Source organism: Ornithodoros turicata, chromosome 3 (genome assembly GCF_037126465.1).
Source record: "Ornithodoros turicata isolate Travis chromosome 3, ASM3712646v1, whole genome shotgun sequence".
NCBI classification, from domain to species: Eukaryota; Metazoa; Arthropoda; class Arachnida; order Ixodida; family Argasidae; genus Ornithodoros; species Ornithodoros turicata.
The window spans coordinates 10,694,737-10,714,865 of NC_088203.1; the positions used below are offsets into that span (position 1 = coordinate 10,694,737).

A 20,129-nucleotide genomic window follows, 5' to 3' on the forward strand; every position below is an offset into this window, starting at 1 on the left:
ATGACTCGGGAAAACATATTGGCGCACCGAAGTTACTGCAGGAGGGCATGCCATGAGTCGTTGCAGTGTGCAGCGTATATTGTAAAACCACACGCTGTTGGCTCGTTCGGCACGCGGTATGACGCCTGTGACGCATCCCCCATGTTTTCCCGAGTCACGTGACTCGAATGCGCTCAAAGGCTTCGCGTGACGTCATCTGCAGGAGCCTCATTCTTCGAACTGCCCTTTCGTATCCTGCCTCACGTATTTTTCCGCGTTAGCCCCGAGACTGGACCATTTGGAGAGATGGCGGCAGGAAGACGTGAGAGATAGTGTCCTTGAGAATATGGCATGCCGAAAATAGTAGAGAATCCCGACTTAACATAACAAAATAGCGAGGCTTACTCAGACGTTTCGTCCGTCATGCGACGGATATCATCAGCGATGATGTCAGGATGATGTTCACTGATGATGTCCGTCGCATGACGAACGAAACGTCTGAGTAAACCTTGCTATTTTGTTACGTTAAGTCGGAGTTCTCCACTTTTTTCGTTATGTCGTCTCCTGGCTTTTTGAGTATCTTTGCGAATATGGTATGGACACAGTTTTTACGCTGGCTTTATAGCTTCCTCACACACGTCTGCAATAGCCTCCCCCGCGTACCGCTTCGCGCAGTTGACTGGTCCACATGCAGGGGCGTAGCGAGAAAAATCTTTCAGGAGGGGATCTATATGGGGACCTCACATATGGGAGGGAAATTTACCCCCTTGATTGCTTCTCCGAAATGCACTAACAAATGTACGATTTCGGAGGGTTTGAACCCCCGAAATCCCCCCGGCTGAACCACTGTTCACATGCCATCCGAGTGGTTTCCGGGTATGTGAGCGTCTTATCTGACTGGGGGAACCAGTCGTAACGGCTCCTAATCTGTGAACGGAAGCTGCTCATTCTGAAGCACGCAGATTTTTTTTTTTTTTTAGCGGATTGTGTCTCAGCTGCGCGGAGGTGTCTGTTGCTATGCCTGCTCTCTGTAGCTCGCGTCACATATAAAAATTGACTTATGTAACAAAATATATGGTTTAAAATCGGTTGCGCAACCCCAAGGCGCAGTCGATCAACCAGAGAGCAACAAGAGCGGCCCCCTTGCATTATCGGCACTCATTTTCGTCAGAAGTGGAGCCATCTGGTGTCGTACTTGAGAGTGGTCGAAAACAAATGGAGCAGCTCGTGAGATGAAATCGGCACTGTGTAAACATGTGCTTGTTTGGCTTCTACAGGCGCTCATTCAGCAATCGCACGTCGAACTGCTTGTGCGGGAGCTTTTTAAATGAGTACAGAGGGTCATGAAAAAAAAATCAGATTAAGACGTTCGATGAAAGTGTGTGTGTCATTTTACTGAATAGCATGAAAGGTTTTGATGTGTGCAATTTGTTTCCCCCCAAAAAAACTCACATAAACATGGCTCCGCGCGTTCGCCCTTAACTCGCCATTCCGGGTGTAACGGGAAGAAGGTATGATGCCACGTCACCGATGACGTTACAGGAAGAACTCGTTCTGGTTCGCCGGTCAGTGGGGGTCAGCGCCTTCTCCCTTTGCCGCAGTAAACCAGTTTTGCCAGTTTTCCCAAAGAATTTGAGATAGAAGGAGCGGTAGAATCATGACCAAGCCAAGAGCAATGCAACGACAGCGGAGTAGCAGACAACATCTTTCTGGACCAATCAGCGAGCGTTTTTATTGTAGCGTCAGCGTGAGGTTCCGGGGCAGATCACAGGCCGGTATACTGCTCTCCACCGCCGTTGCACACGGTCGCTTTTTGCGGCGTACTTTAAATTCAATTTCTGCGATAATTATGACTCTGTGGTCACGTGGTGTGAATTACTTCGCATTGTGCATCTTCCTGGCCTACTTAACAGTTCTATAGGAAGAAAACAGGGTGGGTGTGAAAATGACTTCTATGCTACTTTGAAGGGGCTGACATCCGTCGCAGACGATTCCGAAACTACAGGCCATTTTACTCCGCGGTTCATCAATGAAAATAACACGAAAATCCTCCGCGAATTGGTGGAGTTGTTCCCGTGTAGTTTGATGCAACGCATGGCAAGAGCAGACGACGGATGATGAGCGCATTCCGGAATTCCCTCTCTGGAAATCGGAGATAACGTCACTCGGACAAGTCCAATCAGGGAGCGGCTGGCGGAACCTTCGCGACCTATCGGACGCAGGAGGGACGGCGTCTGCTGGTCGCGGAAAGTCTGTGATCGGGCTGTGGAATTCTTTTTTTTTTCCTCTGGTTAGCGTCGGACGTGTTCGTACAGCCAGGAGCGTAACGTGCCTGGCTGATGTCATTTTTTTTTTTATTCTATGGTAGCGCCGCGAAGCAACTGTGGCTGTGAGCGACGTACAGATAGGGCGTAGATGTGGGTTTCCTTGTCCTTCGTTGTTCTCGGTTCTGTGTACATGACTGATATTGAGCGCCGTTTAGCTTGTGTCGTGCAAGGATTTCGTGCATTCTATTTGTGCCACATTTTATTGAAATTGCACTGAAATTGTAAATACACAAGTGTGCTTTCGCACAATAAATATGTTGAAGAGATCTGGACAGATGGAGAGAGGACAGCAGGAAGGAGTGCACTCCTAAAACAACGCTTCACCACATAGCACGCTGAAGGCAAACTATGACACCGAGTGATACATCTATCGCTCTTGATTTGTGGAAAACGCGGGGCGTACGCCTTTTTGTGACAATTAAACTTTTTGTGCCACAAGAAAGGCGTACACCTCCCGTTTTCAACAAACGATGGGAGAGACCGATCTCACTCGGGATGATGGTTGGCTAGGAGAGTGCTATGCGGTGAAGTTCTGTTTTTAGAGTGTGGGAGACAGGGGAGCTATAGTATGTGTCCTTGGCCGACTTCAGGGGAAGCTGTGCCGACATTCGTCTGGAAACTCTTCGGAAAACCCGGGAAAAACCTCAGAGAGCACAACCGGTGGTAGGACTCGAACCGACCACCTCCCAGTCTTCATCACGACCTCGGCCACCACCAACGACCGGGAGGCCTTAGTCCGCTCGGCCATCCTGCTGGTGGCTGACGTCATCATGATTTTACTGTATCGCTGGTGCTTCCTAGCTGCAGAGGGAGTGCGATTCTTTAAAACTCGTTTATTTAATATGTAAGCTGTTTCCGGAAGCAACACTTGATCAAGTTGACAGTTAAGCGGGGACGAACATTATCGTATCGGTCTCATACACACGTTTCCGGATGTGATAGTCCCTGTAAGCTTGGTTCGCACTATTGTGTTTCGTAGCGTGCTGACGCCTGCGAATGTATGCGTGCGTTCCGCGTGCGTTCACATGGTGGTGGTAGTGGTGGTCATGATGGGACTGCTTGCCATAGTCGGTCAAGCTCAGGTGGTGGTGCTGGTGAAAGTGCTCGCCCTTGTCGGCCTCACAGAGGTGGGCAACGTCACGACTGACGCCCTGGGGGAATGTGCGTCCTGGGCCGACTTCTAAAGGAACTACGCCGACATATGTCTGAAAGCGTCTGAGGAAAATGCCACGAAAAACCCCTAGCAGCCCACCTGGCACCGGGATTCGAACCCGGGTACCCCCCAGTCTCGACGTGACATAGCCAGCACGCTAGCCACTGAGCCACGGGAGCTGGTCGGTCGGTCGGTCACGCTTATAGGCGGGCACATATACGCGGGCAGCAAGAGTAGCAGCCAATACGCGTCTTTCGTGGCCTCTTTGTCCACGAACCGTTGTGGCAGAAAGCGTTCCGTCCACGTTTGAGTGGGACATGACAGAAAGTGCTGCTAGTTCGAAAAATGTAATAAATGCTGCATTTCTTTTTTATTTTTATTTTTATTGCTTTTGCGCACGCCATACGCTCCATGTTTACATGAGCCATGTTGGAATTCGTCTCGCAAGAGGAGAGGCGCCTGAACACGCGCGCGCCGAACGCGGCGATTGGTTCTTGCATGCGTCGGCACGATGCAGTGCGACTGCTTGCGTTCAACCGCGGAAGGTCCCGCTCGCGCCTGTTGCAACGGTAACCAACGTTCACCCGCGTCCGCACGCAATGAAACGCAGTAGTGTGATTAGACTTCTTGAAAGGAACCACACAAAAAAATGTGCGGAAGCCATACACGTGACATTTGGAGTACCCAGACGAAGCACGTTCATTTTGTCTACTTATTCATGTACAACAATACTGAGAAGACGCTTAGGAACAACTTTTATTCAAAACGTTGAAACAAGACATTCGTGCAGAGCCTGCTCTGCACGAAAGGTGCAGGTACGTCATGTGCTCATCAGGTACTATCTAGATATATATATATATATCAACCAAAGGTGTCGACACGGTGTAGAGCGGGCGTTGCTCCACTGCACCAACCCAGAAAAATGATGAATTTGTTCTCAACCAGAATGTATGAGAAATGGCACGTGAAGAGGAGCGCGCAGGCGCAGTGCAGTCACGTGAGAAATATATCACGCACGCGAAGACAATGTACATAAAAATAGAAAGAAGTATATCAAAATATAAATACACAGTAGCGAGCGCTTGTCTTTACGGGTCAACTTCCCCTTCTTTGGTTATATGATTCCGTCCGTCTATACCATCGTCCTTGAAGAAAACGAAAACAGAAACATGTCTGGCTGCTTTCTGGGCAAGGTTTGCACCTGTAGGTTGCCTCAACGGGAGCCTGCATTGGCACTATCTGCAATACAGCTCCGCGTAATCTACCGCATCCTTCGGCACGCTGGCAGTCGTTGTCACGTGACCTTGTTTCGGAGTCACGTCGGATGTTGATGCGGTGGTCTCCTTGGAGCACAAGGTGCTCAGCCATAGCACAAACGTTACCCCGCTCTGTAAGACAACCAGTTAGAGGATGTAAGAATGATCCTACATTCGCAACGTTCTTACACCAACTCCTTTGGGACACCTAAAAGACGTAACGTACACCTAAAGGAGCACCTGGGACACCTAGGGACACCAAAAGGAGCGTAACGTGACACATGGCAAATGTGAATCTCCTTTTACGAAGCGGTCCTTTTGGGAAGCTGAGATCGGCGGTCTCCTTTTCGCCTGCAAAGGCACATGGCGTAGCCTCGAACGAACGGCGATACGATGACAATACTCTCGAACGAAGGCTAGACCGCGTTTTCATTTTTCAAGTATTCGAAGTCTGCGTGCAGATATTGCGGTTGCAGTACGTAGTTTGAATTAATTGGTCGTATCGTTATGTTTATACTGTTACAATATTGGACGTGTAAGCTGGTTCTAATGGAAACATCTAGCCCGACATCTTTGGGTATATTTTTCGAACGAAACACCAAAAAGAGTTCGCTGTTGCCGTGTGTCACCAATAGACATCTCCCTGTTTGTAGACAAATGACGTCATAATGTTCGACAGCGCCACCAATTTGGTAGAATTGAACTGCACTCGAAGCTAGGGGCGAACGAGGTCGCGTCGGAAAGCCAAGGTCTTGAGGGGATTACGATGGTCCCTGAAAGGGACGCGACCTTCGGTCCTACTTCTCTTTCAATAGGACGCAGCGACCAAATGCCTATTCGTGGAACCCAGCCCTCCTCTTCCCATTTGTTTCGGTTTCAGTCTGTCTACCAACGTCATGATGACGTTTTTCGGGTAGGGGTCTATACGAACTCGTTTCGCGAAAGTGTCCTTCACAGCTGTAAGGGTCCCCTAATGGAAAGGTGTACAAACGTGCCCGTGTGCCGGTGGTATTACACGTCGCCCCTAATTGTCTCGAATAAACCCTAATGCCGGTTGTTTACAACGAGTGGCTTTTTGCTCTTTCTTTCCTCCCGTAAAGATCGATTGATTGATTGATTGTCGTCAACCTGCATTCCATATTTTACAGCAGGCGGAGTAAGAGACGAGTCCAACAGGAAAACTCAGCCAACGGTCGGTGTGTCATCGACGCGAGCAGCTCCGTCACTGAGGGGTCGTGTGAGCGGTTACGTTTTTCCGAGGACCAATAAGCATGGGCTTGGCGCAGACACTCTCTCCCTCTCTGACGTCAGAGCTCGCCGTGGAAGTGTGTTCAAATGTTCGTCATCTATATACGACGACTCTGACAAGCAATACAATACAGAGACGACTGCAACACAACACAGACAAGCCGCAACAGGCAAACTATGCGCCTTGTCTGCATTGTCGTCTCTGTTTCGGTCGCCGCATTTGTTGCATCAAGTACAATGTGCACATAATGTAATTAACAATCAACCGCATCTATCAAAGTGTCAAAACTCCTTTAAAGCAAATAAGTGATTATTATATATTTCTCACCCACAGAGCCAAGATCGCAAAGAGAGGCATGGTACCCATCCTGTAGCCCAACCTTTCCACCAGGAATCCGGCGAGAGGCGGCGTGGTGATTGCGCTTGAGAAACATAAGAAGCAAAGTTCCACTACCATATCTTAATTTCATTTCTTCTTCTCTCTTTCTATGTTGTCTCCGGCGATATCGGTAATGGGATTGCAAATTTTAAACAAATTTCTATATGAAAGACAGAGTGTACTAACAACCTTTTGTTCTCTTTCCAAGTTTTAGTACCTTGTCCAAGTTAAAGTCTCTACTTCTATTTTTTCCATCTCTTCACATTGCCCATCCAATAAAACGGTTTGCTAAAGTTGTCAATCGCGTTCTCGCTTCCCTCCTTTCTATTATATTCTATTTTTATATTTTCTTCGGCATTTTGTCATTGCAAACACTCAAACCGGTATTGTAAACATAACGTGTGCGCGTACGTATTTGTGAGACACTGACACTTACCCGAATACCAGGAACGTGAACAAACAACTGGACACAAAGCCACTCGTTCGAATTGTGTCCGGGTAGCCTTTTTTACTGAAAAGCGAGTAGAAAGAAGTAATTACGTATCATTCACTGACGGCAACTCCTGATAGTGCACTAGATTCCAAGAAAAGAGGTCAGTGCATTGAGGTGCAACCACTGATATAGCTTCAGTTTCCCTTCGTATTCATTTATAGTTTGCAAGCCGTTGTTGGCAGTCGTAATAGTATTTATCGTTCTGTACTTACAGTAGTCTCTTATGGGCGATGGTGTATGAACAGACGAACTGGCAGGACATGCCAACACCAGTAAACACTTGAGATAGGTAGATCATCCATAGGGACCTTCAGGAAGACAGATAATAGCGAATGACATAACTGTAATTAAATAGTTGCGTTAAGTTAATAATATGTAATTGAACAATTTATAATTGGGTTTTCCTGCCGCGCTATTTAGAGTCACTAAATAGAGATACAGAGTATCCGCATTCCTTTTCGGCGCCGCAGCCCCCGTTCGGTGTCCGCGATTGGGCCGATCGTGTCACGTGGTTTCTCCTCCCAAGAACGCGCCGTCCATGTTGAGTCCCCTCCATCCAAAACCGGTTTCTTCCTCGGTTTCGAGCTGGCTCGACTGTGAGCAGTCCTCCGGCGGAGAAGGGGGGAGATGGGCATCCCATTGCTAGGCGACGCAGCCGCGTCGTACTCAAGATGGCGGTCTCGCTCCCCGGCTCAGTGCTGTCGCTACTCTGCTCCCTATTTAGTGACTCTAACGCTATTCCCTCTCACATAGTTTTCACTCGCACCCTCTCCTCTTGCATTCAAGCAAGAGGATAGGGTGACATTTGATGTAACTAAAGGAAGTCAATGGATCTTTTTCACATACGCGTCATATCCTAGCTACTTTCTTTTTATTTTTATTTTTTTTGGGGGGGGGTGAATAGCAAGACGGCGTGGTGCACGGCTGACCTTTTCTTTTTATCTTCCCTTTTTTTTTTTTTCTGCCAATAAATCCCCCACACCTAGCGCCTCTCCAACGAACTACGCTCGGAGCGCATCAAAACAAATCCACGTGGGTAGCGCAAAGGACCAAAACCGGTCCGGAGTGGAACCGATCGAGCTCGCGCCCTTCGTGCGGTCTCCCTACCGGCCCCACTGCTGTCGCCCCCATACTGCGCCATCTAGTGAAGAAGGAGATAACCCTCTCCGGCGCCTCAAAGTCATGCGCATGCGCACAAACCGTTGTGAAAAGTGTCCATTCTTTGGAATAGCGAAGCACGACTTAGCTTTGCGCTGGAATGTTTGTGATGTTCTCATTCTACAAGTAGTTCTTTTTTCTTCTTTTTTTTTTATAACGCGCATGTTGCGAACGAAGTCTGGTCTTAAAGCACTGCTTTGGCGCAGTGACAGAGCGTAGCATGTTGAGATGATGTACTCACGGAGATATCGGCAGAAAAGGTGCAGGTCCAAGGATGAGGTAGGCTATTGCTGTCAGAGACTGGCCGACGAACATGAAGAATTCATCCCACTGCAGCAAGAAGGCATATCGCATTGTGACATGGTGCTAATCAGCCGGTTCCATTTTAACATCTCCCGATGACTGATCAGCGTCACCAACTCAAGGCAGCCGTTTTCGCTCTTTTAGATCTATTAGATGCAAAAAATGATTTTTTTTCTTTCTCTCTCTCTCTCTTGTTGCGATTCAGTTGGACGTACAGGTGAGAATTTCGGTTCACACACCTTAACCTCACCAGACATTCGGGATACCAGACCTCACGTATGCGGCCCTTCCTTCATAGTAACCACACTGCACTCACTAGTATAGACGCGCAGGCTCCCTCACCCTCAAATCCTCTTTTTAACTGTCGCCCTCACCCGCCTTCAATTCATGACCTCAAAACCACGCCTCACAGCTGCAACCAGGCTGGTATTATACCGGCACGGCCGGTTAGTTGCTCGCTCTGCCGGTTGCCGGGAGGGAGGTGATACCGGCATACTTTTGGCGGTATTTGTGGCTCAAGACCAGTCATAGGGGCTTTTACGGGGTTTTCCCTTCAACATTCTACTACAGCTTGAATAAACCCAACTCCGCAGTCACCAGTCGTTTCTTCTTATTATTATTATTCATTGTTATTATTATTATCATTGTTATTCATTAAGTTTTGTGTTTGGAGGGGACAAGAGCAGTGGTTGTGCAAAGCTATTGGTGGCTGTGCCAAGCCAGCTAGAACTTAGTTCGTATACGACTATCATGAGATCTCCGCCTGCAAAGAAGGGTTTGCCTGCGTGGATGCATTTTTCAAAGTAAGGGGCGGTCCAATCCGGTTGCTCCAATATGACGCAGTGTAGCATTCATGCCTGTATATAGCAATTTCTAGCATCAGTGATCCGGCCACACACACGAACATATGTTTCCTCGTATTATCTTGAGCGAGCACGCTAGCTCTCTCTTTGTGCGTGCTCGTCCACCCCTCACCCACTCTCCCTTTCCCGTGAGGCTTTCCTCCTTTCCCTCTATTCAACCTCCTCTCCCTCGGCCGGTATTTTTCACTACGAAATGTGGGAACCCTACTCGTAGCCACTCACCATCATATGCGTCCAACTCATGTCCTCACAATACGCCTCAAGCGCGGCGAGGCCTTATCAGTGGGAGACCTCACGATGGGCATCACGAAGGCTATAAGATTGGCCTCATCGTCTGCTTGACTTCACTCACCCTCACCTCATCGGCGTAAGGTGAGTGTGAGGGACACGCATGAAGCCCTTCATGAGTGATTTCACCCAGCTTTTATGGTCGGGCGTAAACGACAACAAAAATGCTCTTCTTCAACGTTTCGAATATCGGCCTAGGTCTTAGTTAGTGACTCTATGTAGTCTTAGTGAGTACATAGAATAAAAGAAGAAGAAAAACAGGCTAGGCGACCACGGCAGTGCACTGTTTTGTAGAAGACACTTTGTGGTCAAATTGACTAAGGCATCCAGTCAGATTCAAACTGCTGCGCAACTGTGGATTAACGGTGAACGTTTAAATAAATGTTTAGCGTAAATGTTTCCACTATCTTTCCACAATAAGGTCCCGGAATCAAGAGAGACGTGCTTACATGTCGGTTGCAGAGTATTCCCACGGGCAGTGCACCGAGACAATAGCTGCCGTACTGCACCATGAACACGGAGCCAGTCTCTGTACTGGTGAGATTGAACTACGGAAGTGCCAAAATAAATGATAAATTTCGACGCAGGTTTTTACGTCTTTTATGAACAATCTCCGCGAACATAAACTGGTCACACACACAATAAGAAAAGCAAAGAACCTTGTATTTATGGTTTTGCTCTTCTTTACCTGACGGAGGTAAGGCTCTAAGGTGGGCTCGTTGAAGCCAAATATGACCCAGCTGAGCATGACGGTTACCATGGCGACTAGGAAGACAGGATCGCAGAAAGCTTTGTAGTACTTCGCTTGCCCGGAAGAGATGTCGTCTGTTATCACACCTGCGCGAAGTTTTAGTTCAATGAAATGTGCGTTCACAGCGCCACAGACAGTGCACGACAATGACATTGATGTGCCATGAACACGATAGACGTGCAGGTCACCGTTCAGGGTTACTTCTGGAGTCCTATTCTCGTCGAAGTAATCGACCTCGACTACTTAGTCTCTCGCCTGTCATTCAAGCGTCATGGAGCAGCTGGTCGCACCAGTACGACCTACATTTCCATTTTTATTTTGCTATTTCTACTCTATTCTATTCTGTTCTTGAGCACAAATTAAGCTGAGTACCACTTTGAAGGTATATGGAGATATATCAATTCACAGGCTATCATTTTCGTCTGGAATGAAAAGATGTCAGCTTACGTCTGTGTGCCTTTGGTATCGGTCCTCGCTTTGCTATGACTGGGAAGGATAGCATCATGATGCATGCGATGACGAAGAACGGTAAAGGGTAGTCCCACTCCTAGGAAATTAGAAACAGCAGCGTTGATTTTTATTTTTACCTGAAAACGAGGGATATATGTCCTTTCGGATGCTCCAGAAGGTACGTAACGCGCGTTTTCTTAAATGCCTGGATTGTGCAAAAAGTTGCACCAAGCTTTTTTTACTCGCTAAGATGCTGAATGGAGCTGTGACATTATAAACGGTGCATCGAGGGAAGGTGGCAAAACTTACATCGATTAGCGCACCACCTAGAATAGCGCCGGTCATGTTGCCGATTCCCCAAAGACACTCCATGCTTGCCTAAACGTGACAAACAAGAACGCAAGTATCAGTGTCATTATATCATCATCTCAAAGAACACACACTATTGAATGGAGAACGATATTGATTGTTCCGTATTGCCACTTCGTCTCAATACAGCGCTAACCTTCCTAACCTTTTTTTTACAACAGATTTTAATCAGAGCTAACCTGTCGGCGTATGTGTTATACGCAATGTGACTCACAATGATGATTCCGGAATTGCCGGTGAACCTCTCAATCACAATGGAATACATGCACACCCCGTACATGACCCCCAAGAAGCCGCCAAACATGGCAGCTGTTATAGCGAGACCCAAGAGGATATCCCCTCCCGGAGACCAATACAGGGCTCTGTAAGGAATAGAGAGGAAACCATTTGTCCAGGGTATACTTATGTTGGGCGGACATAAGGAAAACAAAGACACTGGACGCTGGGATGCGCTGGGATCAGCTACTCTACTATACGCCCTATACGAGAGGCGGACTGAGACTTAAAATATTGCACTGAGTGCGGGCATTACCCAAAGGCTAGAGCACATAGGAAGTATCCTCCCTGAGCGATGAGGTACACCGTGGAAGGCTTCATATAAACCATCTGGAAAGAAAGATTCATTGATTGATTTTTAAAAGAAAAAAAAATGGAGATGTTAGTCTCGAGCCACACGGGACTGGCTACTCCAGGACGCGTTATTAAGAAAGGGAAAGAAAGACATTAGAGCGTATTAGAACATCGTACGCAAAGGCGATAACGTGCGTAACAGATAGCGTTGGTGGTTCTGTGCACTGCGCGAAGTCTGTCTGTCTGTCTGTGTCTGTCTGTCTGTCTGTTATGGGCGTTGAGTTGAGTTGATAAGGAAAGAAAAAAAAATGGAGAAATAAGCACTCATTACGAGAGCCGGCTACTTCGCCAGATCACTTAAGAAAATAAAAATGGCTAACTAGAATACTAACAATGAGTGACAAAGACACTTGGTCACTCACTCACACACACTGTTCATACACACTGTCCGTCACACTGTGTCCACCAACTTGGAGTCTGCGCAAAATCGCACAAATGCCTGCACGGAGCGGAACTGATGGTCGGATGTCCGCCATCCAGCCGAGCTAAAGAAGCTTGTATAGATATAGTCTGTGCGGCTCATACGGTGGACAGGATAATAAGGCGTGCTGTCACGGGCATGCGCAGAGCCATCAACGCTATCCCTTACGTACGCAAAGGCGATAGCGTACGATTCACTAAAACTATATCTACTCTTAGTGTTACACGGACGGTCAATACGCTTTGAATACAGCTGCGAAACTTACCAGTCTTTCGGTGACGATGGAACCTATAAGCATGGTGGCCTTGAGACTCGAAAACACGAAGCCATACTTCGAGGCAGAGAGACCCTTAGATTCTGCCTGGTGGGAGAGACATACTGTAGCGAAGCTAACATGCGTATGTGTGTGGAATGCGGGATGTGTAGGATCCGATATCTTTAAAGGGACAGTTCAGTGTATTATCGGATATTTTTTTCTTTATATTTATGTTAGGGGCGATGGGTTGTATCCAGTTAAAGAGAACGAAGACCACTTTGAGTCAAAGTCGGGGACCTATAGTCTGTGACAACATAAATCATACACTAGACCCCACCCCCACATAAGAATCGCTCCGTGGCGCGCGAATGTATTGCGGCGCGGCCAACTGGGGACTGGAGAGAAAGCCGGCAGCCAACGCTGGTAGCCAATCGCAGCAGCCTTCCACGGATGAGTGGGCGGTTCCAATTGTAGGACTTAAGTTGTCACTGACTATACAGTCTATACTATTTTCCTCCTACACAGTTGAAACTCGTTAATATATGACCACGGCCGCTGATTTTAGTCATAAAGCGAATTGTCGAACACCACGTGCTACGAGGCGTGCCATGCCCTTTACGTACAAACGACGAAAAGTAGAAAATTACGCAAACTGGTATAATGAGGCATTTTAAAAGAATTTGTAACACTTTTTTTCTTGTTTTGAAAAAGTCTGCTAAATACGTTTGCTTAGAGTAATTCTCAATCTGACTGATATCTACTACTTCATTCCCGCAGTCAGCTCTGTTCATTTGTCCTGGTTCTCAGACATGTTCGATGAATGCCCTATGACTGCAGCATCTCACTCTGACCATATGATCAAGGACACTGCTCTTTTAAAGCACGTCAGACAAGGACAACATGAGTCACCCCAAAAGTGGGTCCCCGTTTTGGCCGTTAGAGGTCAGGAGAACCGCCGGTGCAGTGACCAACGGTCATAGTAACGAGGGTAAAGTATTCGTGTTTGCACCTACAGTTGTGCTGAAAATACCAGTCATTGTCGTATCAACAAAAAAGAGTTACATAAGGACGCCATTGGGAAATGGCCATACAGCGTGGATATCACATTAACGAGTGCCATATTAACGAGGTTCGACTGTATATGACTAACCAGAATGACTAACGAGCGCCGTCTATGCACGTGAAGTGTGACTTACCAGTGGTGGGAAATATGGCGCTAGCAGGGAGAAGCAAGCCGCATACCAGAACTGTGTGTGGATGAGTGGGAGAAGCCAAGCCTTCCGACGACATCGTCCCAAGAAAGACCTGTCCTTTTGACTTTTCGCTAGACTGCTGTTTGAATCTTCAGAAGCGGATGGCTCTTCTTGAACCGATCTGCTAACGGAGCTTGCATGGCCTATTCGTGGCGGTACTGGGGACACAGTGCCGTCGATTCTGAACCCTCGATTATCATGCACGGATGGCGGGTCTTCCCGTTCTGAGATAAGGGCGCGGACCATTGTTCTTACAAAACTTCCTTGTTGTGCTTGCTGTTAATACTAGGAGTCTGCTGGGTGTGTTCCTTTAACGACTTTTAGTGATGTTCCTGTTCCACTTGATGTCATCAGCGTTTGACAATATCGACTGTGTTGCACCGGTGCTCCAGTGTCTTGACGGCGATTGACCGTCCTCTGTCGTGAAACGTCTTGTAGTTGTTATTCTGTTTTCCTAAAAGATTAGATGCCGTGCTTTTATTCTAGCATCCGTAGAGATTCTTCCTTCGATGGCAAGGATAGCTTTCCCGATGCTGACGATGGGGCCTCCTACCTGACAAGTGGTCCTGGCGTTGTGCTTCCTGTGTTGCGTGTAGTGTCCCTGTATACTTGAGGAAAGCCAGAGGAGTACACAATTAGACACGCTGTCCTTTACGAGTAATGATGGCAACCACTGACGCGAGCATTTGCCGAGAAGCTCCTTATCGATAATACAAAACCAGCGCTGTTTCTGCGCGTTACAGGCGGTGCTGGCCACCATGAATTGCAGTAATGTACACCATTCACAATTCAAAGGAAATATGTCTCACTGGAACTCTAAGGTTTTTATAAATACAGTTTTCGACAGCCGAGACCACAGTATTGATCGGGTACATAGCCAGAAACTTTACAAGTACCGTAAAGGCCTTGTTGCTGATAAATAGCTCCCAATATGGCACACACGTGAGACGTCAGTCAGATTTTTCGTTCCCTTTTCTTTTTTTATACCGATCAAAGTCGGTCGAGACGACGACGCGGTGTGCAAGAACCCTCATTTCAGCGAGCAACACTGGCGCTCATGTATCCAGCATTTTTTTGTTGCGATATTGGTTTACACGCGACGCGCCATAGACGTCGCCTCGTTAGACCCAGTGTTATGAGCATGCGAAGAGTTTCGCCAGCGTACCTGACTGGCAATGCGAAGCTGGAGTCTGCTTCATCACAGTGTTGCCCGCAATAATTGTCAATTTTTATTTTCTGTGAAACCATGAGCGTGACAGGGTCGAAAATTGCGACGTTAGGGTTTTCAAGACTTTAGCTCGTCTAGACATCGAGAAAATGAGGATAGCAAAAGTTCTCACACGAATTACTTGCATCGCATCCATTAGCAAATTGCTCTGCTGTCACAAAGAGGTAACATATAAATAATAAGCTTTCGAGTCAAGCGGCTGGTTTGTACGAGATGTGGAGCCAAAAGAAGAAAATACGGGCAGTAATTATGCAACCGTATACATAACCCTAAACAGGAAAAGAGAACACAGCCACCATTCTCCTTCCCCAGAAAACGAAAAGTCGTCGTTTTAGACTTCATATCTTATCAGTCGTATTTTGCGCTCAGATGCTTTTTTTTCGTTCCATTTTTCTGTGTTTTTTTTTTGCATTTACTTTCCATTTTTACCTTTCATACTACTGCAACACTGACATGCACATGACCCGAACCCGGACCTGGAGTTGGAGCTGGAGCGAAAAAGTTGCATACCTACCCAAAGGTGCAATCGCGACCGAAATAAAGTGATCCAAATCCCCGTTGCAAAATAAACCATTGTAAACGAATGTTATCTGACTATAAAATGCAGAGTCGCGCGCGGGAAACTGCCAACGGCGAACTTAGACTATCCTGGACATGGGAATGCAAACATCGAACTTGGACTAACCTAATAATAAACTAACCAGCATGAACGCTCCGTCGTAATCCGCCCTGCTAAGCGTAACGGCTGCCAAAAATGTGGCTTTCGTTCCCTAAAACGACTTGGACAGACATCGAAAACCCGTGAATTATGTCGTGCTTTTAAACACGGCATATCATCTTAAGAAGCAATGGAGCATTCCCCTTGACGTTCCTTGTTTCGAGAACGTGAGTTTCGAGATCGGCGATTTTGCAACCGAGAATATCGAGGTGCTCCTGCCCCGTGATCGTGAGTTCAATGCCAGTCCATTATTGTCATCGATACTGGGCGAATGTAACATCAAGACGATCACGTGATCCCCGCACCTGGATACCAGGCCGAATGTCCATGCCGTAGCACGATCGCAACCCCGCACATCTTGTCAACTTGAGGAGATTGTCTATCCCCGTGGCAACCTCCAGCGTCGGAGGCTCACCCAGAAAGCTCTGCTGGACTTTTCAAGGTCGTCGACACACAAGGGCGGCTATTCGGCTATTCACTGCGAGATCGACGTATAGGGGGCGACACCGTCACCTTTCTAGTGTGGATATCACGCTGGCCAATGTTCGGAGTTGATGGTTCTTTTCCTAGTCCTTGTATATATCCACCGCAAGATCACTTGTGCCGCGATGGTACGATACTGTTCAGTTCCCCAATGCTCCACCTACTGCACTGAACGCGGAAAATAAACGTGTAAAAGCAGACTACGCGAGGAAGCTACCCACACTACGGTAGTTCATCGTTTCTCCGCTGCGCGCCGACACTGTTCGATCACGGGGCGAATAGGAACACATGCCGCCTACCAGCAACTAATATAACTGTTCCCCCTTTTCCCTCTCCTCCGAGCAACATGCCGTCAGCATAGGCAGGCAGACCGCTCGTCCACCCAACCGTACCCCCTCCCCCTCCTTTTTTGTTGGAATGCAGTGAAAGCAAGGAAAATATGCTTTTTTTCTCTTTTGCTATGCTCTGTTGTTGTTGTTGTTGTTGTTGTTGGTTGGTTGAATAACAATGCTCTGATTTGGTTCTACGCGCAAAGTTTCATCGCCCGCATCACGAGGGAGAAGTGATTCATATATGCACGAATGTTGCCTTGACAGTTCGTTTTTTTTTTCTTTTTTTTTGTTCCTTAGAGAGACAGGAAGTTGTTTGCGTGCCTGCAAATCGCGGCTGGCAGGAGAACAATGGGGAGAAGGGAAGAGAGTACTGTACAAGTGTTTCTTTTTTTGTTTTTGTTTTTTCGCGAGGAAAATATTTTCGCGTTTTGATGGGCCACTGGCGCGAAAAGTATTTCGCGGGCACTTAAATTGGCGATCCCGTGAACGGCATACAATCTATTATGGTACAAAGTGGGAAGAAGACTCCTAGGCCGAACTCTACTCTCTACGCTATAGGACACTAGCGAAATAGCCACGACCTCTAAATAGCCTCGGACGGTTACACATCAGGTCCCCGTTGTGAGGCCATATGTTCTGCTTTGCTTCGGATACAGCGCTCTTACGCGAGCGTCGTCCAAAGCTCGATGGAGAGTCCAAGCCAGTCTCCAATAAAGCTGGACTTGCGATCTAGTATATCCTGAAGCCGCTGCATGCTTCGTGGCTCATGGAGGTGTACACATCGCTCAAGCAGAGCACAGCTCTGATGCCATCTGGATTTGACAAAGTTGGAATTTATCCCCATAGTACGCAGGTCATGCACAATAATTTGTCAGTGTGATTTAACGTGCATGCAAACTGCATGTCAAATACCGTGTAATAGATAGGTACTTATCAACTACCGTCGTTATTACTTGTTTTCACTTGCAAGTTCTCTTCTCACTTCTGAGCCTCATATCGGCTGTCATGTGCGCGAAAAACGCAAAAAAAAAAAGACACTTATACAGTATATAGCAAAGGAGTATAGGCGTCTGATTATCCGACTCTCTCCTCTTTATTTGGACGTTCGCGCGAATGTGCTGCAGACAAAAGGGGTTTTCTTCATAATGCAAAAGCCTGACTCTGAGCACATTGAAAGACGACACGAACACATGACTCCTAGACTGAAGTAGTTTTGTTCTAAATGTTTTCTTAGACTGAAGTAGAAGATGAGGGAAAAACACGGCGATGGAGGGCCCGCATGTTGTTGTGCTAGCTAATCCTGAGACACTAGCTAACCACGTATACCCAGTATAATTTTCATTAACAGCATGCTGATGGGTGGCCAACGGCTCAACGACCAGTACGACGTAGAGTTAAGCCGTCGTTTAAAGGGCTGTCGTTCACAAGATACTAAAGATGTACGTGTCAAGACGAAGGTTACACTTTACGACTTACGATATATTTCACTCATGCTCAGTTTTCATGTGGGCATAAGCGTGCCTCGAATAACTACTGTTTTGTACCTCTAAACTGCGTCCATTGCTCATATATAATAACTCGTATAGTGAGATTTGATTTGATTTGATTTGATTTGACTTGACTTTACTGGCGCAAGGATATCAAAGATCATGCTGCGCCGAATAATTTTGTTGAGTCACTCTACATTAGGTCCAGTTCAGTCAGATATTTGCATTATCAAAGACTATGAATTTCCTATGCCCATTGTCAGATCTGAGACTGTGTATCGTATAGTGAGAAAAGACAAAATAGTCCCAACCGGGACTCCCACAGATGACTCATCAGGTTTATGGTACAACCAGTCCAACCTACTGTATATGCAGGCCGGATTACGGAAAAATAGTCCACATGAATGGGGAGGGGACAGTGGACTCGAAAATACACTACTCGTGTTCCCGAAAAAATTCTAGAGATAAGACGGCAGTCTTGGAATTTGCAGAGGGCAGCTAGTTTTGTCTTCCCGAACAATGCGGGTTCTGCGGTCTCAAAGTAATTGATTACTTGGTAATTGATTACTGCAAATTGTAATTGTAATTACTCAAAAAATTACATAGCCAGAAAAGTAACCGATTACGTTACAAATTACTCAAAAAGTAATTGATTACAGGTAACGCAATTACCCGTTACGTACAAGTCTGATAATAGAGAGTTTTAGTGTACCGTACGCTACCGCCTTTGCGTACGCAAGGGATAGCGTTGGTGGTTGTGCGCGCGCGCAAAGCATAAAGAAGGCTTCGCGCAGTGCGCAGAACCACCACGCTATCCCTTACGTACGCAAAGGCGATAACGTACGATACACTAAAACTCACTATTAACATAGCGGAAGTCCGAAAGACCGACTATCAGTTGACGCCACGAATGCGATACGATACGACACGGAAACAAGGACGCGATCAAGTTTACTTTACTTCGCTTTGTGAGAAGTAAGCAACAAAAATACTTACGCAGTTATAGCCCTTTCTCTTCAGGATCCCGCTTAAGCCGCTGTTCTTAAATCAAGATTGCATGCATTTCACTGCAGCATCGGGAGTGCATGCAGTCTCCCAACTGAGCGCTCAAACTGGCGCTTGGAAATGGCGACCCGTATCCCTTCACCTACACTGCGGATACATGGCAAGGTCGCAGGGCACCAGCTGTGCATTGTTGCGCAGCCTTTACACGATCACGCAATGTGCTTCCCGTTTTGCTTTAATTGTGACGTGCATCGAGAGCAGCATGCGCAAGGGCTTACGAGACCAGTGTTCTCTTGCCCAAGGCAATGTCCTCTGGCTTGATGACGTTCGAATGACCTTTCAAATCGAAGTAAACGTTTGGGCTCCTCGATGGCGCCGTCAGGTTAAAACGTTCAGTCATTTCTCAGTACCATCCACCCATCCACTTATATTTGCCTTTTCGTTTAACTAAAGGACTCATCGTGTAATGGGTGCAAGGGTTCTACGCGTTCTAACAGGGAAAAAGTGCTGTTTACAGGAGTTTTTCGACAGGAAAAACTGTTTTCATCAAACATTTTATGAGGTGCTCGAGAAATTTCGTAGTCCCTTTAAAGTGCCTCTACGAACTAAAAAAGTCTGCGTACATGACGCGCTTCTACGAGTTTTCTAATAAAAAAAATGGAGTCGAGCAATGTTGCCAGACACGTCTGCAGAAGCGGACCCATGACGTGATAGTTCACAAAACTAGAAATTTATTTTACGATACTTTCGCTTCACAGAGGAACAATACTTTGGAACACACACATAAATGGGATGATGACGTGGTTAGTAATTCACCGCCGTTATAGGGACGTTCGCCTGGAGTTTGGCAGCGCGACACTAGCGCCGCCTTTCTCCCCTGGTGGTACAGGGAGGAAAAGCTTTACAGTAGACTCGTTAGGGGAAGAATGGGATTACATGCGCTGTGCACGATCTTCCACCTGTTTCCGTGCAATATCTGAGAATGTACAGCCCGGGGAATGGGAAAAAATAAAAGTCTGGACCACGTTACTGCTATAAAACGCACCGACTGCACGGAGAAAACCGGAGCGATCTTGCGGAAGGGATGAAAAAGGGATGACGATGGAAAAGTGTCCTATTAGCCAAAATTTCAAAAAATTGTTCATCGCGTATACCCAAAAGACGGACCGCATGGTGTTATCAGTGGTGTGAGGAATCTCAAACTATCTTTGTTTTGTAATTCATTAACTAATTAAGTTAAATTAATTAGTCAGTTTTTTTTAATTATAACGATTAGAGCCAAAATGTCAATGAGAAAGT

General features: G+C 46.8%; 1 protein-coding gene across 1 annotated transcript; it reads right to left on the bottom strand.

The window, feature by feature from the left end:
- Positions 1-4,213: 4,213 nt before the first annotated feature.
- On the bottom strand, positions 4,214-18,940 carry LOC135388051 (MFS-type transporter SLC18B1-like). The gene is made up of 15 exons (XM_064617344.1): positions 18,822-18,940; positions 14,131-14,185; positions 13,521-14,031; positions 12,334-12,429; positions 11,550-11,623; positions 11,232-11,379; positions 10,958-11,026; positions 10,646-10,745; positions 10,136-10,284; positions 9,897-9,995; positions 8,235-8,323; positions 7,048-7,143; positions 6,779-6,853; positions 6,292-6,385; positions 4,214-4,847 (listed from the first exon to the last, which is right to left on the bottom strand). Exons 3-15 carry the CDS (start codon positions 13,821-13,823, stop codon positions 4,695-4,697), a joined length of 1,545 nt encoding a protein of 514 aa, XP_064473414.1. The 5' UTR covers positions 13,824-14,031; positions 14,131-14,185; positions 18,822-18,940; the 3' UTR covers positions 4,214-4,694.
- Between the last annotated feature and the right edge of the window lie 1,189 nt (positions 18,941-20,129).